A 12,070-nucleotide genomic window follows, 5' to 3' on the forward strand; every position below is an offset into this window, starting at 1 on the left:
AAGTTCTGGGTTCTGGATTGGGAAATAGTTAGCATTTGATTACCCCATATAATGTAACCGCGGTTATTTGTTATAATTAATAATTAGGTTTGTAATTGAATATATTTTGAAGAAATTCCATTAATTAAGAATGAAACTCCTCCTATCAATTAAAGAAAATGTATTAATAAAAAGTAAGAATTTGTAATGTGCTTATTATGGCACGCATATCATTGATTCCATCACTCATTCAATTAATTTAAAATTATAGTAATTAATGGATGAAATTATAATGTAACCGCTACATTAAGTATTTATTTAAAAATTAATTCAAAATTTATTTAAGAAAATGCTTAAAATAGTTGCTCAAATTGATATAAAAAAAAGACATCCACTAATCATTAAAACTCATAAGGGTGCAGGTGGTAGGCTGAAAACTTATTTTCACGACTCTATAGACATTGGGCTTTTCCCATGTGCATGTACAATTGTTTAGGCTGTTTGGTAGAGCAAAAAAAATTTATGCAGCCCATTGTGTGTCGTTTGGTTCAGCCCACCGAATCCTTGAAAATGTGGCAGAAATGACTAAAACACCCTTCACCCCTTTGATTCTTATCACCGACCGATTTACACCCTTCGCCCAAATTGAAGAATCTACACGCTTCCCTTTGTCGAATTACACCAACAATTTGAGGAAACAAAATCAATTACTCATACCAGTAGATCGAAAGCTTGAATCGATGAATTCGAAAAAACCTATGGCGGAATTGAAGTCCAACTTGTCCGCCGGTCAGAATTTGAGGAGAAAACTAGGTCGGCGCCCGTCAATGGGAAATGACGCACACGCCAAGATGGTGACCGGAGGGAGCTTTGCCGTCGGTCGTTTGAGTATTCCCGAAGGTATCAATGGCTTAACAGAGCCCTTTCAGAGCACAAATGATAACTGAGAAACTAATACCTCGCCTCTAGCCTGATAGAGTTGACATGAATTGGATGAAAATAGTAGATGAGGGAGTGAAACCCGACTGCAATTTACTGGGTCGGGAGAATGGTTTCAGGCATACCAAACGGTGGAAACGATTTTGCTACAGTGGTATTTCTGGCAATTTCAGGGCTACCACCCGAGCCCTAAATATTCAAATTTAACCCAAAACTCACCTTTTACTGAGATCCCACCATTGTGGAATCTCATGTGAAATATTCCCTCCGTCCCCAGGGACGGAACTAGACTTTCAAATAAGCCGGTGCTGAAATTTAAAATAATAATAATAATAATAATAATGATAACAATAAAATATTCAATTCAAATATAATGTCTTTACAATTTTTATGAGACTCTAGATGATAATTATTTTACGTGACGCCATTTCTTGAAACCGTCAAGAATGTCCTCATTTTCAATTTTGTTAAAAATTTCCCTCTCAGTATATACAACTAAGATATCATTCATCCAACCGTCTCCCATTCTATTTGTCAAAATTGATAAGTTTCATTAAAGAAAATACTCTCTCGACAGAAGCTGTCGCAACAGGAAGGATCAGAGTCAACTCAATCAAACGGTACACCAAGGGAAAAGTCTTATCTCTTGTGGTAGCAACCAAAATCTTTGCTAGATTTTCCAAATCTTCAATATTGGAGAATTCGACTTTATCAACTATATCACTTATATAAGTTTTAAGTTGATAGGGAAGAGTCGTACATTCAGTGCACGAGAAGTCATCAGGATGAAGTTCTGCGAGACGGACCAAATTGTCGATATTGAAGCTAGCAAAGGAGTTTCTTGGACTAAGGCTCATGCAAATAAGCAATTCTTTATTCGTTTCTGGGAAACGATTTTCCATCTCTTGAATAAGTAAATCAAGAACCTAACAATTATACTATGAAATTAGAATATAATAAAATATTTAATAATAATCATAACTAAGAAATAAAATATAAACCTTGTAGGGATGATAATTAGTAACGCGTTCACCCTTGCTTCATTCGCACACCAAACTTGACGGTAGCATCCATATTGATGACATCAATGGAATTAGTCTCACAAAACTCTTCAACTTGTCTCCAGAATTGAATCCATCCATTCTCCTTGAAGTCTTTTAAAGTCCTTTTAGTTGTATCAATCAAAGATAGAGCTTAAACTATATTATGATCCCTTAGTTGCAAAATTGTTGACAAATCATTTGTTGACCCAAGCAACTCTATCATCAAGAGTAAAATAAACACAAAGTCATAGCTCCCAAGCCACATACTCGATGTTTTTGATATGCCTCTATTATCTGGATTAGTACCATCTTCGTACACATGTTCAAGCACTTCAATAACCGATGACCACATACCTTTTAGACGAAGCAAAGTAGTGAAGTGTGATCCCCATCGAGTGTCACCCGACCGCCTTAAACTCATCCCTTGATTTAAGCCTCTTCCACTTTTACTCTCTTCACTTTCTAGACATTTGACAATTCTCTCATGCTCAACTTATCGTAGTTTGTCTCTCCTTTTACAAGATGTTCCACATGTGTTTACAATCATAGTAACAATGGTGAAAAAATCACTTATAGCTCCGTGTTGTTTTGTAACATTTACCACTATTAGTTGGAGCTGATGAGAAAAACAATGGATGTACTTTGCAGATCTATTTTCATTCAATATAAGGGTTTTCAAACCATTATACTCACCTCGCATATTCGAAGCACCGTCATAGCCTTGACCTCTTAATCGTGACAAAGATAAACTATGCTTAGAAAACACTGAGTCAATTCCTTCCTTCAATGACTTTGTTGTAATATCAGTGACATGTACCAAAACTAAGAATCTTTCTACAATCTCCCCATTATTGTTCACATATCTAATAACCAAAGCCATTTGCTCTTTTATCGACGAATCTCGCGCTTCATCAACCAATAGAGCGAACTTGCGATTTTCAATATCTTCCAAAATAACTTTCGTAGTCTCAACGGCACAACAATTTGCTAATTCCTTTTGAATCAAAGGACTAGTCATCTGATTATTACCAGGAGCATTCTCTAATGTAACTGCAGCTACCTCCTCTTTTTGCTGACGATACCATTTAAGTATCTTTATAAAGTTTCCTAGGTTTGTGGACTCAAATGATTCATCATTCCCCCGAAATGGCAATCCTTGTCTTAACAATAATCGAATCACATCTAAAGAAGCAGTCAAGCGAATGCGGTAGTTGACTTCATCTTCCTTATCATATTTCCTTAAATTGTATTTAACACTTTGTCTTTGATTTTTAAACCCTTTAAAAAGTATCCTGATCTGATCATGTGCGCTATTTGATGAACCTTCATGTTCTCTAAAAATAGCAAGCGCCTTTTTCCAATTTTTAAATCTCGTACTCACGAATACGTCATCTCCAAATCGATGGGCATTAATAGTCTTGAAAAGATAACACCAAAAACAAAATGCTACTTCTTTTTCAATACTATATTCCAACTATACATGTCTCTCAAACCATTTAAATTGGAAGCTCCTTCTCTCTTTACCATACGAAGTTTTCCGAAAGACATAAGATTTCGGTTGGCAAGGTCCCTTAGAGATGTATTCTCTTCAAATGTGATCCCTTACTTGAACATCATAACTAGCAATCATAGGACTCCGTAGCCCCGGGTCACTAACTATGTTTTCCGGATGAACTTCAACACTTGCAACATTTGATTCTTTCTTGATTCACAATCGGACTCGGGTCACTAGCTATGTTTTCCAAATTAGCTTCAACACTTGCAACATTAGTTCCATCTTGTTTCACAGTTGGATTCGAGGTTGCAACACCCCTATTATTTGGAGCACTAGAAGTTGAATCATTCATTGGTTCTTTAGAAAAATATCGATGCATAACTGTAATCAAGAATAAACAAGATTTATTAGATAATATGTATTTCAAAATTAATAAAATTTTAAATCACTACAGTGTACAACTTCTATAAGAAATAAGAAACTACATTAAAAAAAATATGTATGTCGAGTTTATGCCAAAGTACATATTTCTATAATATCAAATTGTATTGATTCAAAAACTTTTATTATCTCAATTCTCAAAAGATAATAAGTTTTTTTTCCTATTCAGGCGACGTGATTCAAAATCAGCAACAAATAATTTCAAACTCATGCCATTAAATCAAGATAAAAAATTAAACCACAATCAAAGAATCAAACCTTTGATTTTCCGGCAAATACAGGCTGTAATTCGCTGAACCCAATTACATCAATGCCTGACTGTGTCGTCTTCTTCAATTAGGGATAGCTTTTCTTCTTCAATTTAGGGATATTCTTCTACTCTTCCTCTACATCAAATTTCAGGACATCCAAAGCCGGGGCGGAGATCGGGCGAAGGGCGGCTGCATGGGGGGTTCTAGGTCCGGTTCCAGCCAAGCCCCCGATGGAGCGGTGGCTTGGCCGCCGGTGTCTCCGTCCCTGTCCGTCCCTCTGTAGTAGAAGCGTTTCTTTTCGGCATGAGATTTAAGAAAAATTATTTTAAATGAGTAAAGTAAAAGGAGAATAAAGTCAAAAGGAAAAAAGTAGAGAGATGAAGAGAGAGTAAAGGACTTTTTGCCAAAAAAGGAAATGACTCAACTACAAATGGACAATCCAAAAAGGAAATGACTCAACTACAAAGGGACAATCCTAAAAGGAATACGACTTGGCTACAGAGGGATGTAGGGAGTACTTCACAATGGAGAAGTATAAACTAGCATATGAGTTTGGATCGCACCATTGAATGGTGAGAACATGTGGCCTACTGCAAAGGTGAATCAAGGACGCAAAGCCAATCCGACAAAAGGTTGTACTCATATACTACATATTTCATATGGTTTAATCAATTTACTAACAATTATATGAGTTTAGATCACACCATTGACCTCATGTGACCGTACGCAGCAGCAACATACTTCCTTATTATGTAATACTTCATCTGTCCCAAGGAAGATGACCCATTCCTTAGACGACACGGAATTTATACAGTACAACTTTATTTTGGTGTGAAGTGGAGAGAGTAAAGTAAGAGAGGGAGAATAAAATAGAGAGAAATGTGTTTCCATTTTAAGTAATTCTCCTTGGATAGTGTGAGGGCAAAACAATTCCCACATCGGAGAATGAACAAGACTTGCAAGTGTATAAATGAGCTACCCCTACTCCATTAGTATGAGGCCTTTTGGGGAGTACCCCAAGAGCAAAACCGTGAGGGCTTTGCCCAAAGCGGACAATATCATACTAATGTGGAGTTCGGGTGTGCGCCACCGAGACCCAACAGATAGGACAAACCAAAAAGGCCATGCGTATGAAGGCAGATGAGCCGGTGATGAGGATCTTGTTGAAGAATGAAGACCGGCCGGGGGTACAAGGAACAAGGCCTGAGAATGGCACCAGGGTGGAATTTTCCTTTAGAAATTCACCCGGTTGGGTCTGGAAGAAATAGCAAGGTGTCTAAAAACAACACTCGGCTGGGTGATTTTTCCCTTTTGTAATTCACCTGGCCGGTTCTGACGACGAAACAGAGAGGGGTTTCAAAATGGCACCCGCCCGAGTGACTCTAGCTTGAAAATCCACCCGGCCGGTAGGAATCCGCTGGACTAGATTTTGTGGGCCTTTTTCTTGGTTTTTGGACCATTTGTATAAATACCTTTTGATGTCATTTTTTATTCTAGATTTTGGCTGAATTAAAATTACTTCCATGGTGAGTTTCTTCTTTGAGGATTGTATCCAAATTCCTTCATTGAAGGTTGCTTGTCTCATTCTTAGATTGATTCAAATAAAGGTATGCATCAATGAGGGTGTAGCCATTGAATAGTGTAGCCAAGGGGTGGTTAGAGTTTATGAAAGTTGCCTAGAGTTGTTTCCATCTTTTTAGTCAAGGTCCTTGATTGTAACTCTAATTCCTCATCAAATACCCATTCTCTCATTTCTTATCTTCCATGGATCTCTATTTTGGCTCTAGTTTTTGTGGCTTGATTCACTCTATCTTTGTTTATTTTTGTGTTTTGCTGTTGGATCTACACTTTAGGTATAATCTTGGGCAATTTCATGGATCTAAACAATCAAGATCCTTATAAAAAAAGAAATGGAATAAAGAGATAAAAATGTTTTATTTTTAGGGCTCGGGTGGTAGCCTTGAAAAGGCATGAAAATGTACTGTTCAGCATCCTTATCATCAGTTTGGTAGCTCTGAAAATAATCTCCCGACCCGGTAAAAGAACTCGGGTTTCACACTCACAGCTATTGCTATCAGTGTAGGTAGTGTAACTCAATCACAGTGGGAGGCAGGTATAAGAATCGGTGATTTCGGACATCCTCCTGAAAACAAAGTGTTCACCCTATTTTGCCCTCGTATCCCTCCAATTTGAAGCAGCTCTTCACGGAATCGACATCGTCATCGTGAGTATTTGGAATCTGAGAAACAATTTTTCATTTATTCTCTCTGTTTGGTTGTTTAGTTTTCTCATGTGGGAGGCAGGGGAGAAGTTGCTGGGTGTGGAACTGGATGAGAAGAGAGATTTGATTGCGGCAGCGGCGGCGGAGACGGAGGCGGTGAGAGGAGGAAGGGTGTGGAACTGGATGAGAAGAGGGATTTGATTGCGGCAGCGTAGACGGAGACGGAGGAAGGGGTGTTGTTGTCGTGTTGGAGGAGGAGTTATCGAGGGTGTTGAGGCGTTCGCGGAAGCAGGAAGGGCCAAATCTGGTGAACTGCTAGATGGGTTGGCGATTGCAGCTGAAGGATGACCGCGGCGGTTGTTGCGACAGCGGAGGTGGGTGTGCAGTTGGGTCCGCCGTCTGCTGCAGAAGTGGAGATTCGTTCTAAAATCTAGCTAGGGGTAGTTTAGTCTGAGACATTTTATTTTCAGCCATGATCCGTTTCAACCAAACATACACAAATTGGGCTGCAGTAGTTTGTTGGGTTGAACCAAATAACCCACAACTCTATCCACCAAATCAAGATAAGCCCGTTTCCCATAAAGCCTGATAATTGTTGTATCAGCTACCACCCGCCCCCTTAGTAATGAAAGTGGATGTGAGGCGGAGAGATTATTATTATTATTATTATTATTATTATTATTATTATTATTATTATTATTATTATTATTCACCCGTCCCATGTTACTCGCACTTTTCTGTTTTGTCTCGTTCCAAACTACTTACACTATTTACACTTTAAGTAATAATTATGATATTTAATTAATATTTCCTCCGTCCCACTTTAGGAGTCTCGGTTTACCATTTTTGGGTGTCCCACTTTAGGAGTTCCGGTTGGAGTATTTTATAAATGGTATTAGGCCTTACATTCCACTAACCTTTTTATCACTCACATTTTATTATAAAACTAATATAAAAAGGTAGGACACACATTCCACTATCTTTTTTCACCAACTTTCCTTGACATTTCTTAATATCCGTGTCGAACTCAACCGAGACTCTAAAACGGGACGGATGGAGTATTAACATAGCTCATTCGGTGTTCCTTATTCTGATCTATCATTACACTTTAAATACTGATTTAATTATACTAAAAAATCAATCCCAAATTTACTCTTAAAAATAAAAGTGCAAGTAACGTGAGACATATAAAGTATTATTTATTTCTCTCTTTGTCTTGTTCTAAATGATATTTGCCTTTTTAGAATTTCTCATTTTAAAAAACACATTTTTTATTTTCAAATATAAAATTATTACTTTCTCTATATTTTTTTTCTCTTTTAATTCATTTTTAATTATAAATGGTCCACTTTGAGTGAAGGGACACTGAATAAAGAAATGTAAGCTTAGCTTTGTTTCAAGCAGATTAACAATGGCGGCATCTCTGCACCTAAATCTCCTCCACCACCTCCGCCGCTGCAAACCTCTTTACTCCTCCCGAGCTCCTCCTCTCCTCCTCCGCTCTAAACGACTCTTCTCCACCCCAGCAACACCATACCCACTGCAATACGAAATGATTATCTCCCGCCCCGCCAATTCCTCCCACCCCCCTCCCCGACGCCGTCTCCCCCCTCCCCCCGCCGCAACCTCAACTCCCCAATCCGACTCGGAAATCACTTTCAACGAGTGGGTCGACAAGAAGCTCTCCGCCAAAGAAACCGACAACACAAACCCCCAATTACCCATGGACAAATCGAAGCGAAAGTATTACAACAAGCGTCGAAAGCGAATGTACGGCGAATCGGAATCGGACGAGGAAGGCAGCAGCAGCAGCGGCCGCCGCGGAGGCGAGAGCGATTTCATCGAATTGAAGCAGGAAGTGGTGGAGCTCAAAACCCTACATAAGAGGGAGGAGGAATTGTATTTCTACGACGCATTCGCTTACCCGTGGGAGAAAAACAAGCACTACAAAATGGTGTATCAAATGGAGAAGAAGTTTTTCCCTGACCAGTGCTTCGACAAGGCGTTTTTGGAGCCGGGGAAGGTGAATTCGAAGCAGGGGAAGAGGGATTTGAGGTGTGAAGCTGTGAAAGGGAAGGGCGGAGATGAGAGAGGGTTGGTTTTCTTCGATGAGAGAGAGGGAGAAGGTGGGGATTTGAAGAGTGGAGAGGCAACAGATGTTAGTGAGAAGAAAGTGGAGGATTTCTTCAAGTGTTTGAAGAAAGTCCCAAATGAAAATGGTGGTGGAGCTCCGGAGCCGTTTCTTTCAAGTAGGAGAGTTGGGCTTCCTTCCAAGTGGGATGGCCCAAATGGGACTGTGGTTTTGGTGAACAAACCTAAAGGTACAATTATTTTTGGAATGATCAAGTTCTGTGTCATCAACTTTCAGTATTTTATAGAAAAATGTCCTCAATTTGGGTTTTCTCTTCGAAAAATCCCACCTTTGTGATAGGTTTGGTTTATGTCTTGCATGATACTATAATCTAGTAGGAACCTGAGTTCTTAGATATGTTATACTTGATTTCTTTTGGGATTACTTTAACTATAAACCACCATAGTCTGTAAATCGTGATTAAGTATAAGTTAATTTTTCGATAAATTTGGGATTCTTGTAAGAGGACGAAATTCGAAAAATATTGGATTCTTGTAAGAGAACGAAATTTTGGGTACACTGAACAATGAATAATCTAAACTGAACAATATGGGATTTTTTTTGTTAATTTTTTCGTTCCATTTGGGATTCTTTTGCGTGATTCTAGTTTCTTCTCATGTAGTAGGAGGTTCCCTGTTCCATGTTCTTGGTTTTCTAGGTTTGATGGATTTGATCAGCTAATATTGTATTAATGGATTATGAATTAGAATCTTGCCTACTATATATCAGTGTTGCCCAGATTTCAAGCTATGTTTAGAATTTTATCTATGAGTTTTGCATTGTTATATTGAACCCGAACATCTCCCTTTTACACAGTGCATTGATTGATGTACTGATGTTATATAATCTGGTTCGATATTTTATGGATGAGATGAGAAAGATGTGTCCAAGATACTTCGTTTCTTTGAGTCCAAGTTGTTTGTCTTTTTGTCGAACTCACTTCGTTTTTTCTGTGAATTTTTGGAAAATCCCCTTCATGGGTCCGAGATGTATATCTGTCAAATACTCAACTGAAAGGTCTGAAAGATCAACTCTGCAATCACTTGTTAGAATCAATAAGTATTGGAACTATTCATTTGATGATTTGATGAATGGATACCTTCTTATTGGATGATCATGATACTCCTCGGAAATGGAAATTCTTGATCAATGAAGGAATGCCCTGTTTGTTCAATAAGTGTAGGAGAAAGGGGAATGATCTCAACCGACTTTCTGAACTATGTTGTGTCAATGAAAATCTTCAATTTCTAGTGTTCTAATGCAGTGGTGTATACTGGAGATAAACTAATAGCCATTTGGAACAGGTTGGACTTCATTTACAGTGTGTGGAAAACTGCGACGCCTGGTTAATGTGAAAAAGGTGATTGATTATAATTTTACCTCAGAGGCTCCTTGGTTCATCTTAATTGATTGGGTTTCTCATCCTCAGGTAGGCCATGCTGGAACTCTAGATCCAATGGCAACTGGCCTGTTGATTGTATGCGTAGGTAAAGCTACCAAGGTGGTCGACAGGTAAGCTACGTTGTGCTTCATCAAAATTGTCTTTATCTTTTTTTACGTATTACAATTTGTTCTTGCATGTAGTTACCAGGGCATGTTGAAGGGATACAGTGGAACCTTCCGCTTAGGGGAAGCCACCTCAACCTGGGATGCCGATTCGCCTGTGTGTTTTCACTTCACCCGATTATTTTTAGTCCTTGCACTTGCTTTCGAGCTGTTTACTTCCTGTTAAAAGAAGAAATGGATTAGGAAGCTTCAGTATTGAAACTTGGACTTTTATATGTGATAATGTAGGTTACAAACAAGAATTGAAGCACTAAGATGTTGTCGTTAGTATATTTTTTGATGAGTATGCTCTATTCGCCATCAAACCTTTTGTAGAAGTATTAAAACCCTATGATCTTAAGGAGAAATTATGGGATTCCCCTGATCTAAGTTTAGCAATATTAATCTTTTTTCTTGCCTTCTGTATTTACGCGCGTGCATGAATTAAGTGAATTGTTTCTCTTGTCTATGCAGGTAATCCAAAGGGAGTCTTGGGAACACATCAAGGACAACGATATAAAGAAAGCTGCTGCATCCTTTTGTGGAGAGATATGGCAAGTTCCACCAATGTTCTCTGCTATTAAAGTAAGAATTTCAGTGCCTGTAGCTTGTTGCTCGTATCCCATTTTCAAGCACTCGGCTTTATAACTACTCTCATGTTCATCATCCCTGCCAAAAACTGTGCCTTAAAAAATGCAATGAGCCAATTGCTCTTGTCGTATGAATTCTGTGTTTATGGCTACAAGCCTACAACGGTAATCTTAATAAACCTTTCTTGATTATTTGATTTGAATTTGCCGCTAATATTTCTGTGTGGTAGGTTGGAGGGGAGAGGATGTACGAGAAAGCTAGAAAAGGAGAAAGCATTGAGCTTTCCCCTAGAAGGATATCAATCTTCCAGTTTGACGTCGAAAGAAGTTTAGAAGACAGGTTTGATCTCATCCGGCTGATATTTTCTAAATTTATATTCATCCTGTTGTTTCTATCTTTTGAGGTAGTAAAATGGTTCTATTTGTTGATACATTTTGATAACTATTTGCAGGCAAAATGTGGTTTTTCGAGTGAGTTGCTCGAAAGGAACATATATTCGTTCACTTTGTGCTGATTTTGGCAAGGCTCTGGGGAGGTACTTGTGAACGATAATATTGTTATAAATATATGTAAATGATATTTGCATAATACTTTTTTCGACGTTTTATTTAACAATTTAAACACATTTTTATTTTGTTTTTATCGATCCTGTTTCGTTTCTTTTTTACAGCTGCGCTCACTTAACAGCTCTACGCAGAGATTCAATAGGTGAGTTCCTAACTGTTCATGATTTTTATGAAGTTCTTGTAATAGCACTACTCACTAAGCCATGATTTTATTCTTAAACAATGGTCTTAAATCAGAGTATAAATTATCTAATTAATGCAACCAAATTAAAATTACACACAAATAAAAATCGAAATTCAAGTAACTATATATGATCATTGTCTGTATTTAAAATATATTTTTCGTGGCTAATTTATGCTGAAAATATCGCAGGTGAATATTCAGCAGATGATGCTTGGGAATTTCAAGAGCTGGAAGAAGAAATTACCAAAGGATATATGTAGTGTTTTTCTACTCAACATTTCCATTGCGAATTAGTGCCACATTGTTTCTAAAGCCAAGTTTTATATTTTTTGTGGTGCATTATTAAACAGTACCAATTTTGTTCAACCTTCTTAATTTCATGGCAAAAGTAAATTCGTATATCTTATAATGTGGTATAATAATAAATACAAATCTTAATTATAAAAATTATCAAATATTTAATTTAATGCATTCTTCCTAATAATGAATTATATAATATACTCTTCTATTTTTTAAAAATAAAAACTTTTGAAGTAACATCATTAGTTTCAATGCTCATAAGAAAGATAGAAAGGAAGAAAGTGATTGAAGTATTGTTTGTGGAGAATGGTTCTAACTTTCTTGGAGTAAAAAAAAATTCTAAAGTAGAAAGTTCATAATTTTAAATGACGGGCCAAAATAGAA

The 12,070-nt window shown here is 37.6% G+C and overlaps 1 protein-coding gene across 1 annotated transcript; it reads left to right on the top strand.

The window, feature by feature from the left end:
• The first annotated feature begins 7,747 nt into the window (after positions 1-7,747).
• On the top strand, positions 7,748-11,787 carry LOC125200637. Its single transcript, XM_048098327.1, has 9 exons — positions 7,748-8,690; positions 9,805-9,860; positions 9,930-10,012; positions 10,085-10,163; positions 10,520-10,630; positions 10,866-10,975; positions 11,088-11,171; positions 11,307-11,344; positions 11,576-11,787. The coding sequence occupies exons 1-9, from the start codon at positions 7,781-7,783 to the stop codon at positions 11,644-11,646; spliced, it is 1,542 nt and encodes a 513-aa protein (XP_047954284.1). The 5' UTR covers positions 7,748-7,780; the 3' UTR covers positions 11,647-11,787.
• The last annotated feature ends 283 nt before the right edge of the window (positions 11,788-12,070 follow it).

Source organism: Salvia hispanica, chromosome 1 (genome assembly GCF_023119035.1).
Source record: "Salvia hispanica cultivar TCC Black 2014 chromosome 1, UniMelb_Shisp_WGS_1.0, whole genome shotgun sequence".
In the NCBI taxonomy this organism is placed as follows: Eukaryota; Viridiplantae; Streptophyta; class Magnoliopsida; order Lamiales; family Lamiaceae; genus Salvia; species Salvia hispanica.